A 23,934-nucleotide genomic window follows, 5' to 3' on the forward strand; every position below is an offset into this window, starting at 1 on the left:
GTGTTACCTTGTTATAGCAGCCTTACAAAACTAATACAATCTCCAAGCATGGAAATATTTACCTCAGTACATATTGTCCTATTCGTGTCTGGTTTTTGACAAAAAATTACAAGGCATACATGAAGGCAAGAAAAAAAAAACACAGTCTGAAGAGATAAAGCAAACATCAGACCAGACCCAGTATGACAAAGATGTTGGAAATATAAGACAAAAATTTAGGGACTGGCCTGGTGGCATAGCGGTTAAGTTCGCACGCTCTGCTTCAGCAGCCCAGGGTTCACAGGTTCGGATCCCAGGCACAGACTGATGCACCGCTTGTTGAGCCATGCTGTGGCAGCGTCCCAAGTAAAGTAGAGAAAGATGGGCACAGATGTTAGCCCAGGGCCAGTCTTCCTCAGCAAAAAGAGGAGGATTGGCAATGGATGTTAGCTCAGGGTTAATCTTCCTTACACACACAAAAAAGACAAACATTTAAAATAACTAGGATTAATGTGTTAAAGACTCTAGTAGAAAGTGGAGACAACATATAGAATCAGATAGAGAATTTTAGCAGAGAGATCAAATATATAAAAAAGAATCCAGAGCTGACCTGGTGGCATATCAGTTAAGTTCGTGCAGTCCACTTTGGTGGCCCGGGGTTCACCAGTTCGGATCCTGGGTGCAGACCTACTCAACACTCATCAAGCCATGCTGAGGCGGCGTCCCATATAGAGGAACTAGAAGGATCTACAACTAGGATATACAACTATGTACTGGGGCTTTGGGGAGGAAAAAAAAAAAGAGAGAGAGGAAGATTGGCAACAGATGTTAGCTCAGGGCCAATCTTCCTCAAAAAAAAAAAAAAGAATCAAATGGAAATGCTAGAAATAAAAAATAGAGTAACAGAAATAAAGACGCCTTCTATGGGCTCATCAGTACCATCAATACAGCTGAGGAAATAATTAGTGAACCTGAAGACAGGTCAATAAATTACCCAAACTAAAACAAATGCAAAGACACAATAGTGAAAAACAGGGAATTCAAGAGCTATGGAATAGTATCAAGCAGTATAATGAATGCATGGGTAGTTGGAATCCCAGAGAGAACAGAGCAGAAGAAATATTTGAAGAAACAATGGTCGAGAATTGTCTAAAATTAGTGACAGCCACCAACAACAGAACCAAGAAGCTCAGAGAACACAAAGCATGATGAATACCAAAACCAAACAAAGAAAAAAAACAAGACACAAAAAACAACAACCAAAAACCAAAACCCCAAGAACTAGGTATATCAAATTCAAACTGCTGAAAAGTGAAGATAGAGACAATCTTGAAGTCAGTGAGAAAAAAAATATATGACTTACAAAGGAACAAGAATAAGAATTACAATAGATCTCTCATCAGACAGTGTGAAAGCAAGGCGTCATTGGAGTGACATCTTTAAAGTGTTGAAAGGAAAAAAAACTTGCCAACTCATAATTCCCTAAGCAACGAAAAATGCTTCTCAAAAGTGAAGGAGAAATACTTACAAAAATAAAACTGAGGGAATTCATTGCCATCAGACCTACACTACAAGGAATGTTCATTGAAATTCTTCTGGCTGAGTCAGAAACTTGTATCTACATAAAGAAATGAAGTGTGTCAAAAATGGAAGAAATGAAGGTTATTGCTCTAAAAAAGTACTGCTTAAAGCAATAATAGTAACAATATATGGTGCATTTTTAGCATATATAAAAGTGAAATATATGACCACAGTAGCACAAAGGATGAGTGAGAGGAATTGGGAATAAACTATTAAAGGGCCTTACACTGTAAGGGAAGTTTTATAATATTATTTGAAGGTGGCCCAATTATTTAAAAATGTATATTGTGAACCTAAATGTATATTTAGGGAAACCACTAAAAATTTTTTGAGAGGTATAAAATAATAATTTAATAGAGGAGATAAAATGGAATCATAAAAAAAAATGCTCAATTAAGCCCAGAGAAGGCAAAACACATATTTTCACATTTTTTAAAAAGTTCCTATGGAACATTCACCAAGAAAGATCATATCATGGGCTAAAAAACAAGCCTTAAAAAATTTTAATAGAAATCACACAAATTACATTCTCAGTAAAAGCACACTCAGACCATACAGAATAAAAACAGAAAGGAATAACAGAAAGATAGCCAAAGAATCCCCAAATATTTAAAAATTAAATAATATACTTACAAATAACCCCTGGGTCAAAGAGTAAGTCTCAGGGAAATTTTAAAAATATTTTGAAATGAAAATGAAAATACAATATATCAATGTTTGTGGAATGTAGCTGAAGCAATATTTTCAGGAAAATTGTAGCATTAAATGGATATGCTAGAAAATAAAAAAGATCTAAAGTCAATAACCTAAGCATTTGCCTTAAGAAACTAGAGATAAAAGAGCAAATTAAGAAAGTACAGTTACGCGTCGCTTAATGATGGGATATGTTCTGAGAAATGCATCCTTAGGCGATTTCCTCCTCGTGAGAACATCATAGAGTGTACTCACACAAACCTAGATGGTACAACCTACTACACACCTAGGCTTTATGGGACCACCGTTGTATATGTGGTCCATTGTTAACTAAAACATCATTATGTGGTGCATGACTATAATAAAAATTAAAGCAGAAATCAATAAAATTGAAAATTAGAAATAACTGATAAAATCAACAAAACCAAAGCTAATTCTTTGTAAAGATAAAGTTGAGAGACAATAAACTGATAAGTGGCACAAACAGACCAACTTGGTTTGGGATTTCAAATGCATGCTTTTTCCACTACTCCATTGCCTAGTTTGGGTGATGAGGAAGAGTTAGAGGGGGGACAATTGGGAATAAGCCTGATAATGTGGGGGAAACGGGTAAAAGGATATTATAGGGATGATTTTTGGAGACACGACATTGGTGGAGGAATATTAAGTAGCCAGAAACTGGCAGGGGCAGGGCAGGGATGCTAGAAGTAAGCCATAAGATTTTTCAATCAGGAAACTCTTTTCTCACAGAAGTGATTCTATGCCTTTGAACTGTGACTGTTTTCTTGGCTAAGGAACCCAATGAGTTTGGCCTTAGATAAGAGAGAAGGGGGAATGGCTGAGCTGTGACTGACTACAGGTTACAGACTCCTCAAAATTACAGGACAGTTTTGGTGTTTCTACTTGGACTAACATATCAATATGTTTTATTCATAAAGAACTTCTACAATAAACCTAGACTGTGACTACTTCTTACCACCTCCACCACTACCTCCCTGGTCCAAGCGCCATGATGTCTCCACGGGATTATTCCAATAGCCTCCTAATTTGTTTTCCTGGTTCTAACCTTGCTCTCAACACAGAAGCAAGAGTGATCCTTTTATTTTTTTATTTTTATTTTTTTAATTTTTGTTTTTTAATTTTTATTTTTTTTGTGAGGAAGATCAGCCCTGTGCTAACATCTGCCAATCCTCCTCTGTTTTTGCTGAGGAAGACCAGCCCTGGGCTAACATCCGTGCCCATCTTCCTCCACTTTATGTGGGACGCCGCCACAGTATGGCTTGCCAAGCAGTGCATTGGTGCGTGCCCGGGATCCAAACCGGCTAACCCCGGGCCACCGCAGTGGATCGCGTGCACTTAACCACTTGCGCCACCGGGCCAGCCCCAAGAGTGATCCTTTTAAAACATAAATATGTAGTGCAGCCACTATGGAGATCCCTCAAAAAATTAAGAATAGCTATTCTGTGTGTTTATCCAAAGAACACGAAAACACTAATTCAAAAACATGTGTGCACCCCAAGGTTTATCACAGCATTATTTACAATAGGCAAGACTTGGATATGACCTAAGTGCCCATCAAGGGACGAATGGATAAAGAAGATGTGGTATATATACACAATGGAATACTACTCAGCTAAAAAAAGATGAAATCCTGCCATTTATGATAACATGGATGGACCTTGAGGACATTATGCTAATTAAAGTAAGAAGGAGAAAGACAAATACCATATTTCACTCAACTGTGGAAGATAAAAAAAAACAATCAACAAACATAAACACAGAGAACAGATTGGTGGTTACCAGAGCAGAAGGGGGAGGGGACAAGGGAAAAGGGGTAAAAGGGCACATGTGTACGGTGATGGATGGCAATTAGACTTTGGGTGGTGAAAGCGATATAGTCTACACAGAAATCGAAATATAATGAGGTACACCTGAAATTTATATAATGTTATAAACCAATGTTACCTCAAAAAAATTCATTTAAAAAACCCCATAAATATGCCACTCCTCTGCTCAAAACACATCAGTGACTTCCCATGTCACTTAATGGCCCTTGCAACTGTATCCCAGACACTATACTATCTGGGCCCCTAAAGCTTCTTGATCCTATATCCTATTGCTCTCCCATTTTGTTCTGCAGTAGCCACTCTGAACTCCTTGCTATTCCTAGAGGCCAGATATAACTCTTCCTTATGGCTTTGCACTTGTTCTTCCCTCTGCCTGGAACACTCTTCTATCAGATACCTGCGTAGTTCTTGACTTGCCTCACATGCCAGTATCTCAATGAGGCCTTCCTCAACCACCTTATTTAAAATTTCCATCTCCACCTCAGCAGTGTCTATCACAGATCCCTGCTTTCTTTTCCCTCATAGCAGTTAGCCTTTACCTTTTCCAAATTAACAAGTTGCTCTCCATGGTTCTTTCAATAGGAAACTAGTGATTTCTTCCTTCCAATATAGCAAATTAAGCTGACAATTAGGGAAGGATGTTCCTCTCTGGCAAAGGAAAATGTCAAATAGATCCTCTTATTAACTGTAGAAACTATAGAATGGACAAACTGTGTTATGATCATACAATAGATACTATGAAGCAATGAAAAAAACAGACAAAGCTACATGTATCAGCATGGATGAATCTCAACATAATGTTCAGAGAAAATAGCAAGTTATAGAGAAATCTCTATTGTATGGTTCCATTTATATAAAGCCCCAAATCAGGCAAAACTAAACAATTTTTTAAGGATATATAGGATAAAAATGATAGAGAAAAGCAAACAAGTGATGCAATACAAAATTCAGGGTAGTGGTTACTTTTGGTTCCAAAGAGGAAATGGAATACAGTTGAGGAGGGGCTTTTAAGTTACAGGTATATTTCTTAAATTGAATGGTAGACACTTGGGTATGATATTACTCTTTTCCTTTAAACTATACATATGCATTATTTACACAGATTTATTATTTACCATGTATGTTATGAAAAGAACTAAGCCAATTTTGTTTTGCACAATTATTGTTCTTCTCAATAAATAACAATAACTGTCAATAGTTATAGGTATATAAAGATTAACCAGTTGCTACCAGGTAATAAAAGCAAATCTCAGCCAAAATTCTGCCCCACATGTGGACATATTAAAAAGTCATTTACTTAGCAGGCAGACACTATACATACATACATATATACAGCCTTGTTGGTAAGCTCAATGTTCCCAACATTCTGTCCTTTTAGGTGCTCTGATCTCGCACAAAAGCTTCAGTTGAAGCAAACACAATTCCATAAAGGCAAGATTCATCTAACACTACAGTCATCATGAGGCCACCAGTGTCCTCAAAACCCATGGCTGGACGCAGACATCTTTGGAGTTCTAGGATCATGTTTGATAAGGTACAGGCTACAGAGTTCCCTAGACTTTATTGTTCTATACATGTAAGAGTGTCTAATGACTCAAACATTTCAGTCAATCCATGTATGCCCAATACCACTAATTTCACCAATGCCATCCCATTTTTTATGTCCATTATATCCATTATTTTAATTATAGCCTCAGAATTAATGGGAGATTAAGATAACTGAAGCAAATATTATAGCACCTGGACCTTAAGTTTCCCCATTAGAATCCAGCTGGGGGGCCGGCCTGGTGGCATAAGCGGTTAAGTGCGCGTACTCCGCTGTGGCGGCCTGGGGTTCGCCGGTTTGGATCCCGGCGCGCACCGATGCACTGCTTGGCAAGCCATGCTGTGGCGGTGTCCCATATAAAGTGGAGGAAGATGGGCACGGATGTTAGCCGAGGGCCAGTCTTCCTCAGCAAATAAAGAGGAGGATTGGCAGATGTTAGCACAGGGCTGACCTCCTCACCGAAAAAAAAAAAAAGAATCCAGCTGGATGTGAATTCTTGATTAGGGCAAATGACCAACTCTGTATACAGCATTGATTAAAAGTCATGCTTATAGCATATTGTCTATGCTGATATATTTTAAAACACATTTCATAACAATACATTTCATAATAAAAAATGCTAAAAATATATAAGGGTAAATTATTTCAAAACTAGAATTTTATACCCTAAGAAACTTTTAGTTAAGTATCAGGATAGACTAAAGGTCTCAGGAAGGTCTCAAAATATTTACTTCCCATGTACCATTATTAGGAAGCTACTGAAGGACATTCTCCAACAAAACAAGAGACCAACCTCCAAATGGAAAAACATGGAAAGAGAAAAAATGACTTAAGAGATGCCAAGGGCATTCCCAAGATGATATCTGAGCAGCTGGCTTAGTAAACAACCCGCCCGCATTAGAGTAGGTCAGAAGTTTCCTTGAGAGTAGTCTGTAAAATCCAAGAGGTAGAAAGCTAAATGTGTTTAAATTGAGAGATTTAGACAACTGCAGGGACAGTTTGGGGATGAATTAAGGATAAGGACACAGAAAACAAAGCAAATGAGAAATATAAGACAATTATTAACTACAGGAAAACAAAGTTGGGGGGAGAAAAAGCAATCATTTCATTATACATGGCTCAGAAGTGAATGGTATTGACATAGCCAAAATACCGTAAACATCAGAAAATGTTTGGGGCCAGCTCTGTGGCTTAGCGGTTAAGTGTGCGCGCTCCACTGCTGGCGGCCCAGGTTTGGATCCCGGGCGCATACCGACGCACTGCTTCTCCGGCCATGCTGAGGCCGCGTCCCACATGTAGCAACTAGAAGGATGTGCAGCTATGACATACAACTATCTACTGGGGCTTTGGGGGAAAAAATAAATAAAGTTAAAAAAAATTAAAAAGAAAATGTTCTATACAAAAATGAAGAATTCTATTAGGAGAGGGCCACAGAGTGAAAACTGCTCTAAATTCTCATCTTCCAAAGTAGGACATCAAATGATAATACCTCAAACTGAAAAATCCAAAAGTATCTCTATTAGCTTGTTATTTAGTGACCATAAAAAGTAAATACCCGGGGCCGGCCCCATGGCGTAGCAGTTAAGCACACGTGCTCCACTGCTAGAGGCCAGGGATTTGGATCCTGGGAGTGCACTGATGCACTGCTTGTCAGGCCATGCTGTGGCGTTGTCCCATATAAAGTGGAGGAAGATGGGCACCGATGTTAGCTCAGGGCCAGTCTTCCTCAGCAAAAAGAGGAGGATTGGCATGGATGTTAGCTCAGGGCTCATCTTCCTCACACACACACACAAAAAGTAAATAACCAAAGAAAAGCAAGACTTGAAAGTGGTTGCCCCAGATGACAACAGTGGTTGTAAATCAGTGGTTGGTAATTATAATAAATCTTGTAAACAATGAATAATAATTGAAACATTAAAACTAGATTTTAAAAAACTGAGTCAAATTCCCCTCCCTAGAGGAAATCAAACAAACTACTCTTAAAGCACAAAATGCTTAACTGCATTGAGTTTAAATGAAATGACCAAGGGGAGACCAGGCCTGAATAATACTTCTTGGTATATTGAGGGTGGCAATTGGGAGCATCTAGTCTTTAAACAACCCTCTGAGGTAGATTATTTTTCCATTTTAAAGGTGAGGAAACTGGTTCTAAAACCTATGAAGTTCAAACAGATAGAAAACTGTTTTTGCTGTCTCTAGTATATGTGCTTTCCCCAGAGGCCACTTATCAACTCTTCTGTATAATTTCAGAAGGTCCCTTCTAGTCCAGGGAGCCCACTTACTTGTCAGGGAAGTTACAAGATCTAGTGGCCTCCTGGGACATGAAGTTTTAAGTCAGCGCAGGTCCTTCACCTGCTCAATGTCTCATTTACCTACCTGAGCCATCTCATAGGGAGCCCAATAGAAGTGCTCCTGGACAGCTATGTGGACGTAAGAATTCCCATGGAGGGGCCGTCCCCGTGGCTTGGTGGTTAAGTGCGCACGCTCCGCTGCTGGTGGCCCGGGTTCGGATCCTGGGCGCTCACGGAGGCACCACATCTACGGCCATGCTGAGGCTGAGTCCCACATACAGCAACTAGAAGGATGTGCAGCTATGACATACAACTATCTACTGGAGGGAAAAAATAAATAAAATCTTAAAAAAAAAAAATAATTCCCATGGAAATGCCTGAAGCTATCTGCTGGCAGACAGCTTACTGTCCAACATCCTTCTGAGTAATCTTGATGTCAAGTGTGCCCGATGAAAGTCATGTGAGTTAGAATGTTTAGCTGTACCTAAGGTAGACCACTGGTGGGTGTTATATGTTATTAAAGGAGACTTAAATAGATGTAAAGGCATACTATGTTCGTAGATTGGGCAACTCAATAAAGGTGTCAATTTTCTCCAATTTGATTTATAACTTCAATGCAATTTCAAATAAAATCTCTATGGTTATGATGTTTAGTTTGGCAAGCTGATTCTAAAAGTTACATGGGGGCCGGCCCGTGGCTTAGCAGTTAAGTGTGCACGCTCCGCTGCTGGCGGCCTGGGTTCGGATCCTGGGTGTGCACCAACACACCGCTTCTCTAGCCATGCTGAGGCCGCGTCCCACATACAGCAACTAGAAGGATGTGTAGCTATGACATACAACTATGTACTGGGGCTTTGGGGGAAAAAATAAATAAGTAAAATTATAAAAGTTACATGGAATAGGCCAAGAGTTGTCATCTCATCTGAAGAAGAGATGATGAAAATTGTCACCAGGTATCAAGAATGAGAGCTATAATATTTGAGTGCAGTTTTGGCCTGAGGATAGACCAATAGACAAGTAGAACAGATTAGATATCAGATCCAGGTGGCATTGCAAATCAGTTGGAGAAATGATGGACTTCTCAATTCGTAGTATTGTAACCATCAGTTATTTATACATTGTATATAATTAAATACATAGGCAGGCCCCATCCTAGTCCCAAACACAGAATCAACTCCAAGTAAATGATAAAAACATTTAGAAACACATATAGAATATTTTAATGGCTTTGGTGTAGGGGAGGATTTCTTAAACAAGAATCCAAACCTCAAATGACTGATAAAATCAACTATACCAAATTTAAGAACTTCTGCTCAAGACACCACAGTAAGATAGTGAGATAAACTTGAAGATATCTGTAGTGAACATAACTGCTATAGGACTAGCATCCAGAAAATATAAAGAGCTCTTATAAACCCATGAGACAAACAGACTAAAATAAAAACAAGGAAAAAAAATAAGAACGGGTATTTTACAGAAGAGAAACAGAAATGCTTATTAAACCTATGAAAATATATTCTATTAGAAATCACGGATACAATTAAAACCAGAGATAACATTTAACATCTTGCAAATTAGTAAAAAATTTAAAAAATCAAGTACTGTTGATGCAGAGCAATAAGAAATTTGTACACCGTGGGTGCGAGTGTAAATTGGCACAGACTTTGGAAAATAATTTGACATTATCCAATAAAGGTGAAGGTCCAGCAACTCCCTCTCTAAAGAAACCAGATGTATAACTTTCATAGCAGCTGTTTGTGAAAGTCTCAGATTGAGTACCCATCAGAAGTAGAATAAAAACAAAGGACAGCCTTAAGCAAAAGCATGATGAATCTCATGAACATAATGTTGAAGGAAAAAAATACAAGACACAGAATAATTCAGTATCAACTTTATGTAAAATTAAACAACATGTGGAACTGAACAACATATTGTTTAGGGATACAAATATACATGGCAAAAGGTTAGGAAAACAATGGAATACCAAACTAAGATTAGTGGTGGGAACTAGCGAGGACCAGAAGTGAAGAGGCTGGGGTTGAAGAGCACAAAGGGAACTTCAAAGGTGAAGTTAATGTTCTATTAATTTGGGTCATGGATACATGGGTGTTTTCTTTTTCATTGTGCTCTACACTTTAAATATTTTATTAAAAGTATAAATATGCATTCACTGTACATTATTTGCAAAAGTTAGATATAACCTAAATAAACATCCATCAGTGGGGAAATGGTTAGATAATATTAAATTGACAGTATTAAACAAAAATTATTTTATGTGAAGACTGAGAGCTATCAAAGTTAGGTAATAAAGGTAATAAGAGAAAAAAGTAGAGAAATTAAGTGAGGAAATGTGAGCAGTAAAATGAGGGGTAAAACCAGTCATAAGATACGTTAAGAACCAATATTGTGCTGGAGGTCCTAGTCAAGGCAATCAGACAAGAAAAAGGACCTAGATTGTAAAAGAAGTAAAAATGTCTTTATTTGCAGATGACACAATCATTTCTGCAGAAGATCCAATGGACTCTACTTAGGGATAAATCTGACAGAAGATGTTAAAGACATGTCTATTGAAAACTACAAAATATTGGAGGGAAGTCAAAGACCCAAATAAATGAGCTCATGGATTAGATGCCTCAATATCGGCAAGATGTCAATTCTCCCCAAACTGATCTAAAGATTCAGCAGTCTTTTTTGTTGATGTAAGTTCTTCTAAATTTTACATATCTGTGATCTACTGAAAGACGTGATTCCCCGAACAGAGTAAGCCTAAGGAGAAAAACACACAACTAAATCAACCAGGATTCCCAGAAGACAGGTCAGTTCCCAACATGAGGTGAAGGATGGCAGCTCAACAGAGCTGGAGGGTATGTTGTCCAACTGGGAACAGAGGGAAGATTATCTATTGATTGTGTGTATATACATAAGTATATGGTGTCTGCATATGGTGGGGACACTACCTCATTTTCCAGAGTACTAAGTCAAGACTGACAAAGACACACACAGAGTAAAAACAACAAAACACGTTACTGAGAAACATTGAGGTAAACAGATGAAGCTGAAAGTGGCTACCTTTACAGAGCAGGTGGTCCTGGAGTGGTCATGAACGCCTTTAATAAAGGCTTATTCTTTTTTAAGCATATTTTTAAAATCTTGGAATCTCTAAAGCACTTTCCAATTGGATCCCATAATTTATCTGCAAAGTAGGCATTATAACCACATTCTTCAGGAGCTGCTGAAACTGAGATAAAAACCATTCTGATTGTTTAAAGGGAAAACTAAAAACAGACATTGTTGAGACTAGATTCACTGGCTTAGTTTTGTCCACTAACTGAAAAGAAAAAGAAACAATTAAGAGTCTTACAATAGCTCAGCATTCAGAATCTGTTATTGTACAGATTTTAAGAGGTTTTGAATCAGTTCCAGTATAGAAATAAGGCCAAAGTGCTCCTGTAAAATAATCATTAAAAATATAGAGAAGAGATCTATCATTCAAATTGTAAAAGGAAACTTCACCCAACTCACAGTCTAAAAAAATGCCGATCTTGCTAGGTATTACTTTTGGCAGAAGATTAATTTTTTTAGGACCCAATGCAACATAATTACTCTGACTACATCGCCCAATACCCCATAATCCATCCTGTACTAACATCGGTTGATTCAGACTCCTCCTCCTCCTCCTCCTGGGAAGAGAGTCTTTACAGACACCCATGATCCATTCAGGCTTGTCTTTCACTTCTACCTCCCAATACTGCCTGCCAGAATTAAATCCCTCAGAACCCAGAACAGCTGGGCAGAGATAAAATCTCCTTGGGTTATGAGGTAAGTTTTGCATTGTATTTCCATATTGCACAGTTTTTCTATCTTCTGAGACAATAAGTTTACGATATGCTGTTTCAGGATCAAGAATTACATCCACTTGAAATTGCTTGATAATTTTGTTTAGGCCAGAATATTGTGGAGGAAGACAATAACTATGCTCCTTTAATTGGAATGAAAAAGGTTCAGGGGACTTTAAGGTTTTATATCTATGGTACATACGTTTAACATCTGTCAGTAATTCCAGTTCTGATTTCACATATTTGCTCTCTATCTCCTTTAATAGACATTTTAATGTAGAAACATGATCTGAAAATTTTGTTAGGTTTTCATTTAGTTTTTTTAAAATATCCACTTCTTCATCTTGTAATTGCTGAAGAACAGTCTCTCGCTCATTTTGAAGAAACAACGTAAGTTGCTCAAATTCAGACTTTATTTCTTCTCTCCTATATTCTACCTTCTTCTTTAGTTCCAATGATTTTCTGGTTTGCATAGTTATCACTTTTTCAACCTGCTCCACTCTCTCCTTCCAGGGCTCAATGCAACACTCCAATCTTTTCCTATGATAGGGGGCAGCCTTCTCTATGGGCCAAACATAGTGATTCCGGTGATCAGTGGAGAAACTGCATCGTGGACATAAAACCTCTAGATCTTTCTGACAGAAAAAGGTCAAAACCTGATTGTGCTTTTCACATATAAGCTTCTCTTCCTGCCTCTTCCTCTTGCTTCTTCTTATCTGGAGTAACTTAGCAATTTCAGTCAAATTGCCCAGTTGGAGATTGCTCGTGAATTTCCTTTCTGGACAGCAAAATCGGCAAAAAGGGCAAGGGAAAGTATCATTTAGATCCTTCCAGAACATATTGATGCAGGAGAGACAGAAGTTATGCCCACAGCTGATGGTCACTGGGTCTTTCAAGTAGTCCAGACAGATGGGACAGCTAGCCCCTGCTTGGAGGTCTGCCAGGGCTGTCACAAACTCCATTGAGCCGTGAACAAAGGTGATGGGTAAGATAATGGGTCCTTTAGATAATGTGTCCTGGCTCTCTAGTGCTCAAGACTCAATAAGCAGTGGATATCCTCCCCCAGACCTCGCAAACTGAACAGCTTTGTTTCACTGGCTTGGTATATTGATGGCAGCCTCTACTAACTTGTTTATCCCTCTGCCCCTTAGCTCCAGAGTCTATTGCCAAAAACACGTCACAGGCTGCAGTCTATTGCATATGAGAACACGTGAGCTGGGCTGCTGCTCTTTCCTCTCGATGTGAAGTCAAGCTTAGTGGCTTTCTTGTTCAAAAATGTAGCCTTAGGTCCAAGACAAGGAATCCTTCCTATGGGTGAGAAAAGATATTAAGTTAAAAATATAATTCCACTATCACCAGTGTATTGAAACATTCACACAAGAATCATCAATGAATGCTAAAATCATTGGGTGGACATTCTTGGAAAAACAAGAATTCATAATTGTAGAGATTCACCCCACACATTTCTTATTAATCAAAACAACAACAAAAATATGGGACAAACTGACTTTATGTACTTCCTGATATGATGCAATGGTAAGCACACAACATTGCCTATAAAATATTCTTGCCAAAAATCAATTTCATCTCAATCTAATCATGAGAAAACGATGAATCTAACTTAGACTCTGTGCAATCTACAAGATAACTGGAATGCATTCTTCGAAAATGTAAATGTCATGAAAAACAAAAAAAAAAAAGTTCTAGATTTAAGACTAAAGAAATATGACAAACAAATGCAATATGTAATCCCAGACTCAACCTGGGATCTTAAAATTAAAAGATAAACAAGTAAAAGAAACTTTTTGGGGGCAAATGTGAGAATTTTAGTATGGATTGTATAATGTATCAGTATTAAATTGTGTTTATAAGTAAAGTAAAGTAAAAAGTACTTATAAGTAAAAAGTAAAATGTCGTTGTTCTTAGGAGATGTATACTGAAGTATGCGAAGGAACCATCTTGATGGTTGCAACTTACATTCAGAAGGTTCAATAATTTAAAAATGTATATATAAACAGAGAAAAAGGATATAGCAAAAGTATAACAACTCGTGAATATAGGCAAAAGGTATATCTATGTTCATTGCACATACTTTCAATTTTTCTGTACATTTGAAAATTTTATTTTTTATTTTATTTATTTATTTATTCATTTATTTTTTTGTGAGGAGGACCAGCACTGAGCTAACATCCAATGCCAATCCTCCTCTTTTTTGCTGAGGAAAACTGGCCCTGGGCTAACATCCATGCCCATCTTCCTCTACTTTATATGGGACGCCGCCACAGCATGGCTTAACAAGCGGTGCGTCAGTGCACGCCCAGGATCCGAACCAGCGAACCCCAGGCCGCCGCAGCGGAGCACGCGCACTTAACCGCTTGCACCACCAGGCCGGCCCCTGAAAATTTCAAAATAAAAAGTTAGGGGGAAAATTTCCTGGCTTGTTTTCAAGATGCCCACCTACATCCAATTTTAAGAAAATCAAATTCCTCCAAGCTTGTAAGCCACCTAATCCTCAATACAGTATTCTTTCCCTTCTCCCCACATGAACAGACACTTTCCCATCTTTTCCTCTTCCACTCTCCTTCCTCATAACCCAAAGACAGGGAAAATACTAATATAAGCATGGTTTTGACATATGAAATTGGCTTTGTCTTGGTGACCTAGACCTAGTTCTTTTGCTACCCCGACTTTCTCTTCCTACCAGCAGAATAGGAAAAATGCAGTACAGGCATACCTCAGAGATACTGTTCAGTTCCAGACCACTGCTATAAAGCGAGTATCACAACAAAGCAATTCACACCAATTTTTTGGTTTCCCAGTGCATATACAAGTAATGTTTACACTATACTGTAGTCTATTAAGTGTGCCAATAGCATTATGTCTAAAAAAAAATGTACATACCTTAATTAAAAAAATACTTTATTGCTAAAAAATGCTAACCATCACCTGAACCTTCAGTGAGTCAAAATCTGTTTGCTCTTGTAAAAAATGCAGTATCGGTGAAGTGCAATAAAACGAGGTACACCTTGGAGATATTGCAGTGGTCTGTTGCAGACCACTGCAATAAAGCGAATATTGCAATAAAGTGATTCATATGAATCTTTTGGTTTCCCAGCACACATAAAAGTTATGTTAATTACACTATACTGTAGTCTATTAAGTGTGCAACAGCATTATGTCTGAAAAAACAATGCACCTAATTAAAAACTATTTTATGGTTAGGGCCGGCCGGGTGGCACAGTGGTTAAGTGCGCACACTCCACTTCAGCGGCCTGGGGTTCGCAGGTTCGGATCCCAGGTGCACACTGACGCACCGCTTGTTGAGCCATGCTGTGACGGCGTCCCATATAGAGGAAGATGGGCATAGATGTTAGCCCAGGGCCAATCTTCCTCAGCAAAAAGAGGAGGATTGGCATCGGATGTTAGCTCAGGGCTGGTCTTCCTCACCAAAAAAAAAAAAAATATTTTATTGCTAAAAAATGCTAAACATCACCTGAGCCTTCAGTGAGTCAATCTTTTTCCTGGTGGAGGGTCTTGCCTTGATGTTTATGGCTGCTGACTATCAGTGTGGTGACTACTGAAGGTTGGGGTGCCTGTGGCAATTTGTTAAAATAAAACAGTGAAGTTTGCCGCATCAACTGACTCTTCCTTTCATGAACAATTTCTCTGTAGCATGCAATGCTTTTTGATAGCATTTTACCCACGGTAGAACTTCTGTAAAAATTGGAGTCAATCCTCTCAAACCCTGCTGCTGCTTTATCAACTAAGTTTATACAGTATTCTAAATCCTTTGTTGTCATTTTAACAATCTTCACCAGGAGTAGATTCCATCTCAAGAAACCACTTTCTTTGCTTGTCCATAAGAAAGAACTCCTCATCTGTTCAAGTTTTATGATTACAGCAATTCAGTGATATCTTCAGGATCTACTTCTAATTCTAGTTCTCTTGCTATTTTCACCACATTGGCAGTACCTTCGTCCACTGAAGTCTGGATCCCCTCAAAGTCATCCATGAGGGTTGGAATCAACTTCTTCCAAACTCCTATTAATGTTGAAATTTTGACCTCTTCCTGTTAAACACCAATGTTCTTAATGGCTTCTAGAATGGTGACTCCTTTCCAGAAAGTTTTGAATTTACTTTGCCCAAATTCATCAGAGGACTCACTATCTATGGCAGCTATAGCCTTATGATATGTGTTTCTTAAATAAGACCTGAAAGTTGAAATTAGTCCTTGATTCAAGGGCTACAGAATGAATGTCATGTTAGCAGGCATGAAAACAACATTCATTTCATTGTACATCTCTATCAGAGCTCTTGGGTGACCAAGCGCATTGTCAATGAGCAGTAATATCTTGAAAAGAATCTTTTCTTCTGAGCAGTAGGTCTCAACAGTGGGCTTAAAGTATTCAGTAAACCATATTGTAAACAGATGTGCTATCAACCAGGCTTTGTTATTCCATTTCTAAAGCACAGGGTAGATTTAGCATAATTCTTAAGGGCTCTAGGATTTGGGGAATGGTAAATGAGCATTGACTTCAACTTCAAGTCACTAGCTGCATTAGCCCCTGACAAGAGTCAGCCTGTCCTCTGAAGCCAGGCATTGACTTCTCCTCTCTAGCTATGAAAGTTCTAGATGGCATTTTCTTCCAATAGAAGGCTGTTGCATCTACATTGAAAATCTGTTGTTAGGAGCCGGCCCAGTGGCATAGTGGTTAAATTCATACGCTCCACTTCAGCAGCCTGGGGTTCGCCAGTTTGGATCCTGGGCATGGACCTATGCACAGCTCATCAAGCCATGCTGAGGCAGCATCCCACATAGAGCAACAAGAAGGATGTACAACTATGACATAATAACTGTCTACTGGGGCTTTGGTGACTAAAAAGATAAAAAAAAAAAAAAAAGGAGGAAGATTGGCAATAGATGTTAGCTCAGGGCCAATCTTCCTCAAAAAAGAAAAAAGAAAAGAAAATCTGTTGTTTAGTTTACCCACCTTCATTAATTATCTTAGCTAGACCTTCTAGATAACTTGCTGCAGCTTCTACACCAACACTTGTTGCTTTAACTTGCATTTTTATGTCATGGAGATGGCTTCTTTCCTTGAACCTCATGAACCAACCTCTGCTACCTTCAAATTTTTCTTCTGCAGCTTCCTCACTGTCTCTCAGCCTCCATAGCATTCAAAGGAATTAGGGCCTTGCTCTGGATTAAGCTTTGGCTCAAGGGAATGTTGTAGCTGGTTTGCTTTTCTATCCAGACCACTAAAACTTTCTCCATATCAGCAATAAAGCTGTTTGTCTTTCTCATCATTTGTGTGTTCACTGAGTAGCACTTTTAATTTCCTTCAAGAATTTTTCCTTTGCATTCACAACTTGGCTGTTTGGCACAAGAGGCCTAGCTTTTGGCCTATCTTGCCTTTCGACAAGCCTCCCTCACCAAGCTTAATCATTTCTAGCTTTTGATTTAAAGTGAGAGATGTGTGACTCTTCCTTTCACTCGAACACTTAGAGACCACTGTAGGGTTATTAATTGGCCTAATTTCAATACTGTTGTGTCTCAGGGCATAGGGAGGCCCGAGGAGAGGGAGAGAGACAGGGGAATGGCCAGTTGGTGGAGCAGTCAGAACACACACATTTATCGATTAAGTTCGCCATCTTATATGGGCGCAGTTCATGGTGCCCCAAAACAATTACAATAGTAACATCAAAGATCAGTGATCGCAGATCCCCATAACAAATACAATAATAAAAAAGTTTGAAATATTGCCAGAATTATCAAAATATGATACAGACATGAAGTGAGCAAATGCTGCTATAAAAATGGTGCTGACAGACTTTCTCTACGCAGGGGTGCCACAAACCGTCAATTTGTAAAAACATAGTATCTGCAAAGCGTAATAAAATGATGAATGCCTGTATGGCCCACACACTGCATTTGCTTATTAGTTCTCTTAAATACCTTTCAATCTAGAACAATGTCTCCTGCCTCCACCTTTGTGCTGTAGACTATCCCAAGTTTTACATTTGCCTATTGCTTCTTGATATAATTTAACTTATCCCTCAAACCTTCACTTTTTTTTTTTGGTGAGGAAGACTAGCCCTGAGCTAACATTCGATGCCAATCTTCCTCTTTTTCGCTGAGGAAGACTAGCCCTGGGCTAACATCCGTGCCCACCTTCCTCTACTTTATACGGGACACTGCCATAGCATGGTTTGACAAGCGGTGTGTTGGTGTGTGCCCGGGATCCAAACCTGTGAACCCCAGGCCACTGAAGCAGAGTGCGCACACTTAACCGCTGAGCCACCTGGCCGGCCCCTCAAGCCTTCACTTGTTAAACTGATTAAATCTTTCCTCTCATTTAAACTGACCAATAACTTACCATAAGTCAGGACAAAGGGCTCCACCCTTAGCGTACCATTCAGAGCCCTTCCTTCATATCTCATCATCTTCATCTTCATCTGGCTACGGTCCCCTAAAGCACTTGTCCTTTAATTTTTTTTTTCAACAGAGATGTCATGCTCTCCTTCCTCTACACAAACCCCTCACTGCTTAGATTACCCTTTCCTCACTTCTTTCTTAGGACTAAATTTTGTTCCTTTGGGAGACTCAGCCCAAGAGAAATGTTCTCGAGGATGGTTTATTATGTGTCATGCACTAAGCTAAGGATCTTTCATACAGTCATTGATTCAATTAAACTCTCAGAACAACTCTTTAAGTAGGAAGATATTATCCTCAATTAGAGCTGTAAAAGCTGAGTCTACAATAATTTGAATACACCTATACAACATTACATTACTTGGCATAACCACGGGCATGATACATCACTAAGCTGTACTGCCCTTTCTTCATACTACCACAAGATTCTATGCATCCCTCTATATCTACTTCGAAGCATCTTATATTTTTCATATTTGATATGTTCACATTTATTCATATTTGCTAACATATTGCAAAATTTTTTAAGGAAAAAAACAGACTTTCACCGATTCCAGCACTATAACAGTGAAAACAGATATAGCACAAATTGAGAAGTAACAATCCCTGACAGAACTAGGTTTTCATCCAACTCTGCCACTTACCGAGTTATATGTCCTTGGCCAAATTAATTTCTCTGAGCTTCAGTTTTCTTTTCACTAATAGAGAAATAATACTATCTCACAATGTAATCATTAAATGAGAAATAACATAAGGTACATGTCACAGTGTCTGGCATTCAACACATGTACAATAGAAAGTATTGTAGGACTATCTCGTAAAATCTCAAAAGCTCTTAGAAATATAGCCAAATCTATATACTTATTTTATACATGTTACACTTTATTATATATTCCATATATGTGTATCTTTACTTACATATAAAAGCACTGATATTTAACCTAAAAGCTGGTATGTCTTGTATAGTGGCTAAATCCTCAATGACCAGTAAAGGCATTAACTTCCACGAGGCTCACTGTAATGGTATGATGCAGGAAATTTTCCTACACTAATTTTGGAGGTACAGGAGAGAAGTTTCAGAATTTTCCAATACACCTTTAATTTTATGTTAAAATACATTCAACTTGTAGTAAATTCCAACAACACAGAAGTACATAAAATAAAGCATATAGTCTTTTCCAAGCCACTCTCCCTACCTGACCACACTATGTGTCATGATAGCTACTGACTAAAGCTTCAGTGAGTGCCAGTCCTTGCTTAATAGTTTCTAGGCTAAGAAAGATGGGGAGTGCATGCGATTGGGGGTGAGGTTGCATAGTGGCCAGAGATTAGAAAACTGAGGCTGAAGGAAGTTTTAAGAACTTTGCCCAATGTTACACAGCTAGTAAATGGCAGAGCAATTTAAACTAAATCAGAAGAAAACAATATACTTTTAAGAAAGTCTGTACAAAAAAAGGACTCTAGTACAGTGCTAGGAACATAATAGGCACTCACTAGGTATCATTGTGCCCCCCCTCTCCCAAGCACACAACACAAATCAGTTTTCCCTGCTTTTCAGAATCAAGCCAGTAAGACCATGGAGTGAACAGAACCAGCTTCCTAGGCATTGCCTACCACCCTAGTTCAAACTACCCAAGTCTCTCCTTTAGATTACACTATAAGCCCTCTTTCTCCTCCAACACACAACGGTGCCTCCAATCAATTCCCTAACTCTGTAGCTAAATTGATCTTTTCAAATACAAGTATAATCCTTTTCTCTTCCAACTTAAAACAGTTCACTGGTTCTTTATTAAAGAAAGGAGTTTTCAAACCTTAGCTTGCATAATTACCTGTAGGTCTTGATAAAAGATGGCTGGGTCACAGCCCGGGTTTCGGATTCAGTTGGTGGTGTATTTCTGATTCAGTTCAGCTGTATTTCTAAGAAGTTCCCAGGTGACTGCCAGCTTCAAGACGATACCTTGTGAACCACTGCTTTAAGGAAAACAAAGTTTAGGGGCCCGCCCTGTGGTGCAATGGTTACGTGCGTGCGCTCTGCTGCCGCAGCCCGGGGTTTGCATATTGGCATCCTGGGCGCGCACCAACGCACCGCTTGTCAAGCCATGCTGTGGCAGCGTCCCATATAAAGGAGAGGAAGATGGGCACGGATGTTAGCCCAGGGCCAATCTTCCTCAGCAAAAATAAATAAATAAATAAAAATACGGAAAACAAAGTTTAAAAGACCAGCAAGATCCCATCCTAGCCTGTTCACCTAACTCCCCATCAAATCATAGTTGTGATTTGATTTTACAATGATTTTTGCAATTCCTTAGCTCATGTGTTCAACTCCCCCGCTAGACTGTAAACTTCTCCGTGGTTATGTGTCTCTAGTTTATTCTTGTCTTGGGCATATAGCGGGTGCTCAAAAAGTATTTAATGACTAAGTAGAACCTGAGGTAGATTCCTAGCTTTCAGTCTCAACCCGTCATAATTGATGATCCTTAACACACCTGAGCCTAAACCGGCTCACCTGTCAAGTCGAAATGATAACTCTTCACTGTAAAATCTTTACGAGGATGCTTAAATTGGCCAGAAGGTATAGGCTATGTAGCTCAGCGGGTTCTCAAATGGTGGCTACCACTCCACTCCCTTAATCTCTCACCTTCCCCGCTCCATCCCCTCCTTTCCCTACCAAACACAGTAATTCTTCGGGGATAATGAATGTAGCAATTCCCAAATCGTCGTTCAGATCAAAATCTTCTTAAAAATTTAATTAACGCAGGCCCCCACCCCCATTCTGCATCCACAGGTCTGGCCAGGAAGCTGTAGTTTTCACAAGATCTTTGCCAAAGAGAGACTGAGGATGAGGAGATCCACTCGTGTTCAAGCTGCAACCCGGAGGTCTGGCGCACAGCGTCCAGCTCAGCAACCCCTTGCTCAGGACAGCCCCGCTTGGCCCAGTTCTGGAACCCTCCCAGTTTACCTGGAACACACGGCTCGGCTCCTCTCAGACCTGAGACTGCAGACACCTCAGAGCCTGGTTCAGCAAAGCACAGGAGACTCCACACCTGAGGGGGCGGGTTCCACGTTAGAGGCGTACACTCAGCCTGCTCCGTGATTGGCGGGTCCCCCGGAAGTGGGCAGGTAATGGGTCTGCGCATGCTCAATAACCCTGACGGAGGAGGAGAGCGGGAAGAGATTCTGAGAGTAGCTGGGGGCATTTCCCTCAGTGATTAGGTCATTGTTGTCTTCAACTAATCATGTAATTTCCAGTGGCAACCTTTTCAGATCTTACTCGTTTTATTCCTGTGAGTAACTTGAGGATCGATGTAAGGTGGCAGGTTGGTTTTAAAAGCGTCACCACCACACCCTCCTCCTCTCAGACACTATGAATGGAAAGCTTTGTGGCGGAGCTGCTTCTCTTAGTCTAGGGTTGTAGGTCAGGAGATAGTAAAACCTTGAAACAAAAGAGGAACAGTCGCCTCCATGGAGCAGTTTGCATCTCTATGGGTGAGGGGGTGGGTCTGTCCCACCCTGTAGAATTGTGCCCCACCTCGACTCAGGCTCACCGAGGTCTTCTGAGGAAGTGACATTTAAGGTGAAATTTGAGGGGTGAAATTGAGTTATTGAACAAATTCGAGGGTAAAAGTCTTAAAGGCTGAAAGAAGAGCCAATGAGAAGGCTCTGAGCTCTAGAGATCTTGGTACAGGAGGGCCTGAAAGAGGTTGGTTTGGCTGGCACCTCAAGGGGAGATAGGGAGGAGGAAGTAGAAAAGATGAAACGTGGTCTCTGTGAGGCTGACCAGATAGGCAAGAATCGCTGCTGCAAGACCTTCAAGCGAAGTTGAGTCTTTTGGTCTTTATCAAGTGCAAAGGAAAGCCAGTGAAGCATTGTAAGCCATTAACATGATATAATAAAAATTTGAATTTTGCAAGGATGACTAGCTACAATCCAGGAAGCAGATCTTTGGGTGCATTTAAGAGATCCAAGAACTGGTGCATGGTGGGCAGTTAAATAAGAGGTGTGAATTAGAGGATCCTCAACAGATGTTCAAATTGTGGTTTCTAAACCTTGTGAATTGCTGGTGGCGACAGCTTCCTCTCTTTTTGTTTGTTCTTTTACGGTGGACTGAGTATGTGGTTTTGATGTAAACATTATAACATACAAAATATGAGTCGTTCCTTATCACAGTTTATGATGTAAAAAATTGCTTAGGACAGGAACCCTATCAGTATGACACCGAATCCTGAAAGGCTGGCCATGCTTTGTAGGGTAAGGCACAACTCAACAGGATGGGGCCAGCCTACCTGCTAGATGCTAATTAACCTAAAGAGTTGATTGTTATGTATTGGATTCTTCCCCTGGACCCATTGCTTTTCAGAATTATCATCACTTTCTTCTCAACAAGAATACTTCAGATGCAATCTGGCTTTCACCCTTACTCCTCCTGTATAAGAGCTGAAGCTGTTCCAAGTTTATCAGTGATCTAGTTTCTCAGCCAAGGAATATTTTTCATGCCTGCTACTCTCTGATATGCTTTGTAGTCTTGGTCTCTGGTTGTTCCATCTTGTTTAGCAAGTTTTTCTTCCTCCCCCTGCCCTTCATGCACATATGTAAAGGCATGCAAGGGCACATGACAATATGTGTATGTATGGGCACATACCCATGTCTATGTGCTTCTGCATGTATAGAAGAAGCTAAAGAGTGGTAGTTAAGGCCTGGCTTTGGAAGCAAGCTCCCAGGAGTTCAAATCCAAGCTTTGCCGTCTTGTACTTTGTGTGACCTTTGGCAGTTTATCTTTTTTGCCTGTTTTTTCATCTAGTAAAAAAAGAAGAGGGGGGCAATAATAGTAGAACTTACCTCTTAGAGTTGTGACTAGTAAATGAGTTTTCATGAGTTAAATCACTTAGAACAGTGTCTAGCTTGGTAAATATAAGTATAAAAAAACCCTCAAATATATATGTGTGTATATGTGTTATATATATATACACACATATATATTTATATATATATAAATATATAAATATATAATATTTATATATTTATATATATATAACACATACACATTATCTATAAATTTCTTTAAAAATGCCTGTTTCTGTTTCCCTCTGAGAGCAGAAGTGACATTTAGAAGGAGCAGGTGTAAATGTCCCGTTTTGTTTTATATCGCTTTTTTTTTTAAAAAAACAAAACAACCTAAAATCTATGTATTTTTTTGCCATTTGTAAATAACTTTTGAAGAGAAAAAGTCAAGCTCTTGTGATACAATTAGTTTTAGAATAGTTTGAAATATTCTGCTTAAATATGATGAAAAACAAAAGAAGGAAGAATTTTATTTATGTGGGTAGTTTTTTCTCTTAAAAAATAGTTCAAGCAACCAGAATAATTTTCAAGTTTCCTTGAAAGAGGAAGAGAGAAAGAAAGTTGGGAGGGAATAAATCCCAACTTTGTTGAATTAAGTATAAGTCATCCATACAGAGAGATACACAGGTCTCTGGCTAAGTCAGCTGAAGTGGTGATCACTACACCGATCTGCCTCCAAGAGGGGGCATAAATCTAAGGACCAGAAAATCTTAATTTTTCAGCTGCAGGTCAGGAAACTACTTTTTTTATTCCATTATAAAATATGTGGCTTTAATAAATAAATTAAAATTCCTCTTATATTCTAGTGCTTAAGAGCACATTTTGGAAGGCACTTGGATTTGTATTCCAACTGTAGCAGTTTACTAGCTGGGTGATTTTAGGTTACTCT

At 39.1% G+C, this 23,934-nt stretch overlaps 1 protein-coding gene and 1 long non-coding RNA gene across 4 annotated transcripts in view; one reads left to right on the forward strand and one right to left on the reverse strand.

Annotated features, from left to right (window-relative positions):
• Positions 1-9,385: 9,385 nt before the first annotated feature.
• Positions 9,386-23,084, reverse strand: LOC101388257 (tripartite motif-containing protein 60-like). 3 transcript variants are annotated; one of them, XM_087437459.1, is made up of 4 exons: positions 21,166-23,084; positions 20,036-20,174; positions 18,851-18,904; positions 9,386-13,081 (listed from the first exon to the last, which is right to left on the reverse strand). In XM_087437459.1, the coding sequence occupies exon 4, from the start codon at positions 12,733-12,735 to the stop codon at positions 11,305-11,307; it is 1,431 nt and encodes a 476-aa protein (XP_087293585.1). In that variant the 5' UTR covers positions 12,736-13,081; positions 18,851-18,904; positions 20,036-20,174; positions 21,166-23,084; the 3' UTR covers positions 9,386-11,304. The 3 variants fall into 3 exon arrangements, with proteins under 3 accessions (XP_087293585.1, XP_087293584.1, XP_087293586.1); XM_087437458.1 differs by lacking the exon at positions 18,851-18,904; XM_087437460.1 differs by lacking the exon at positions 18,851-18,904 and having other exon boundaries at positions 20,036-20,177.
• The window catches only part of LOC147915797 (uncharacterized), an 87,450-nt gene continuing 84,511 nt past the window's right edge, over positions 20,996-23,934 (forward strand). Inside the window, exon 1 of the long non-coding RNA XR_015553787.1 lies at positions 20,996-21,326. This is a non-coding gene — a long non-coding RNA (uncharacterized LOC147915797). The remainder of the gene's footprint in view (positions 21,327-23,934) is intronic.

This window comes from Ceratotherium simum, chromosome 12, assembly GCF_057802395.1.
Source record: "Ceratotherium simum simum isolate JZ-2026a chromosome 12, ASM5780239v1, whole genome shotgun sequence".
Lineage (NCBI taxonomy): Eukaryota > Metazoa > Chordata > Mammalia > Perissodactyla > Rhinocerotidae > Ceratotherium > Ceratotherium simum.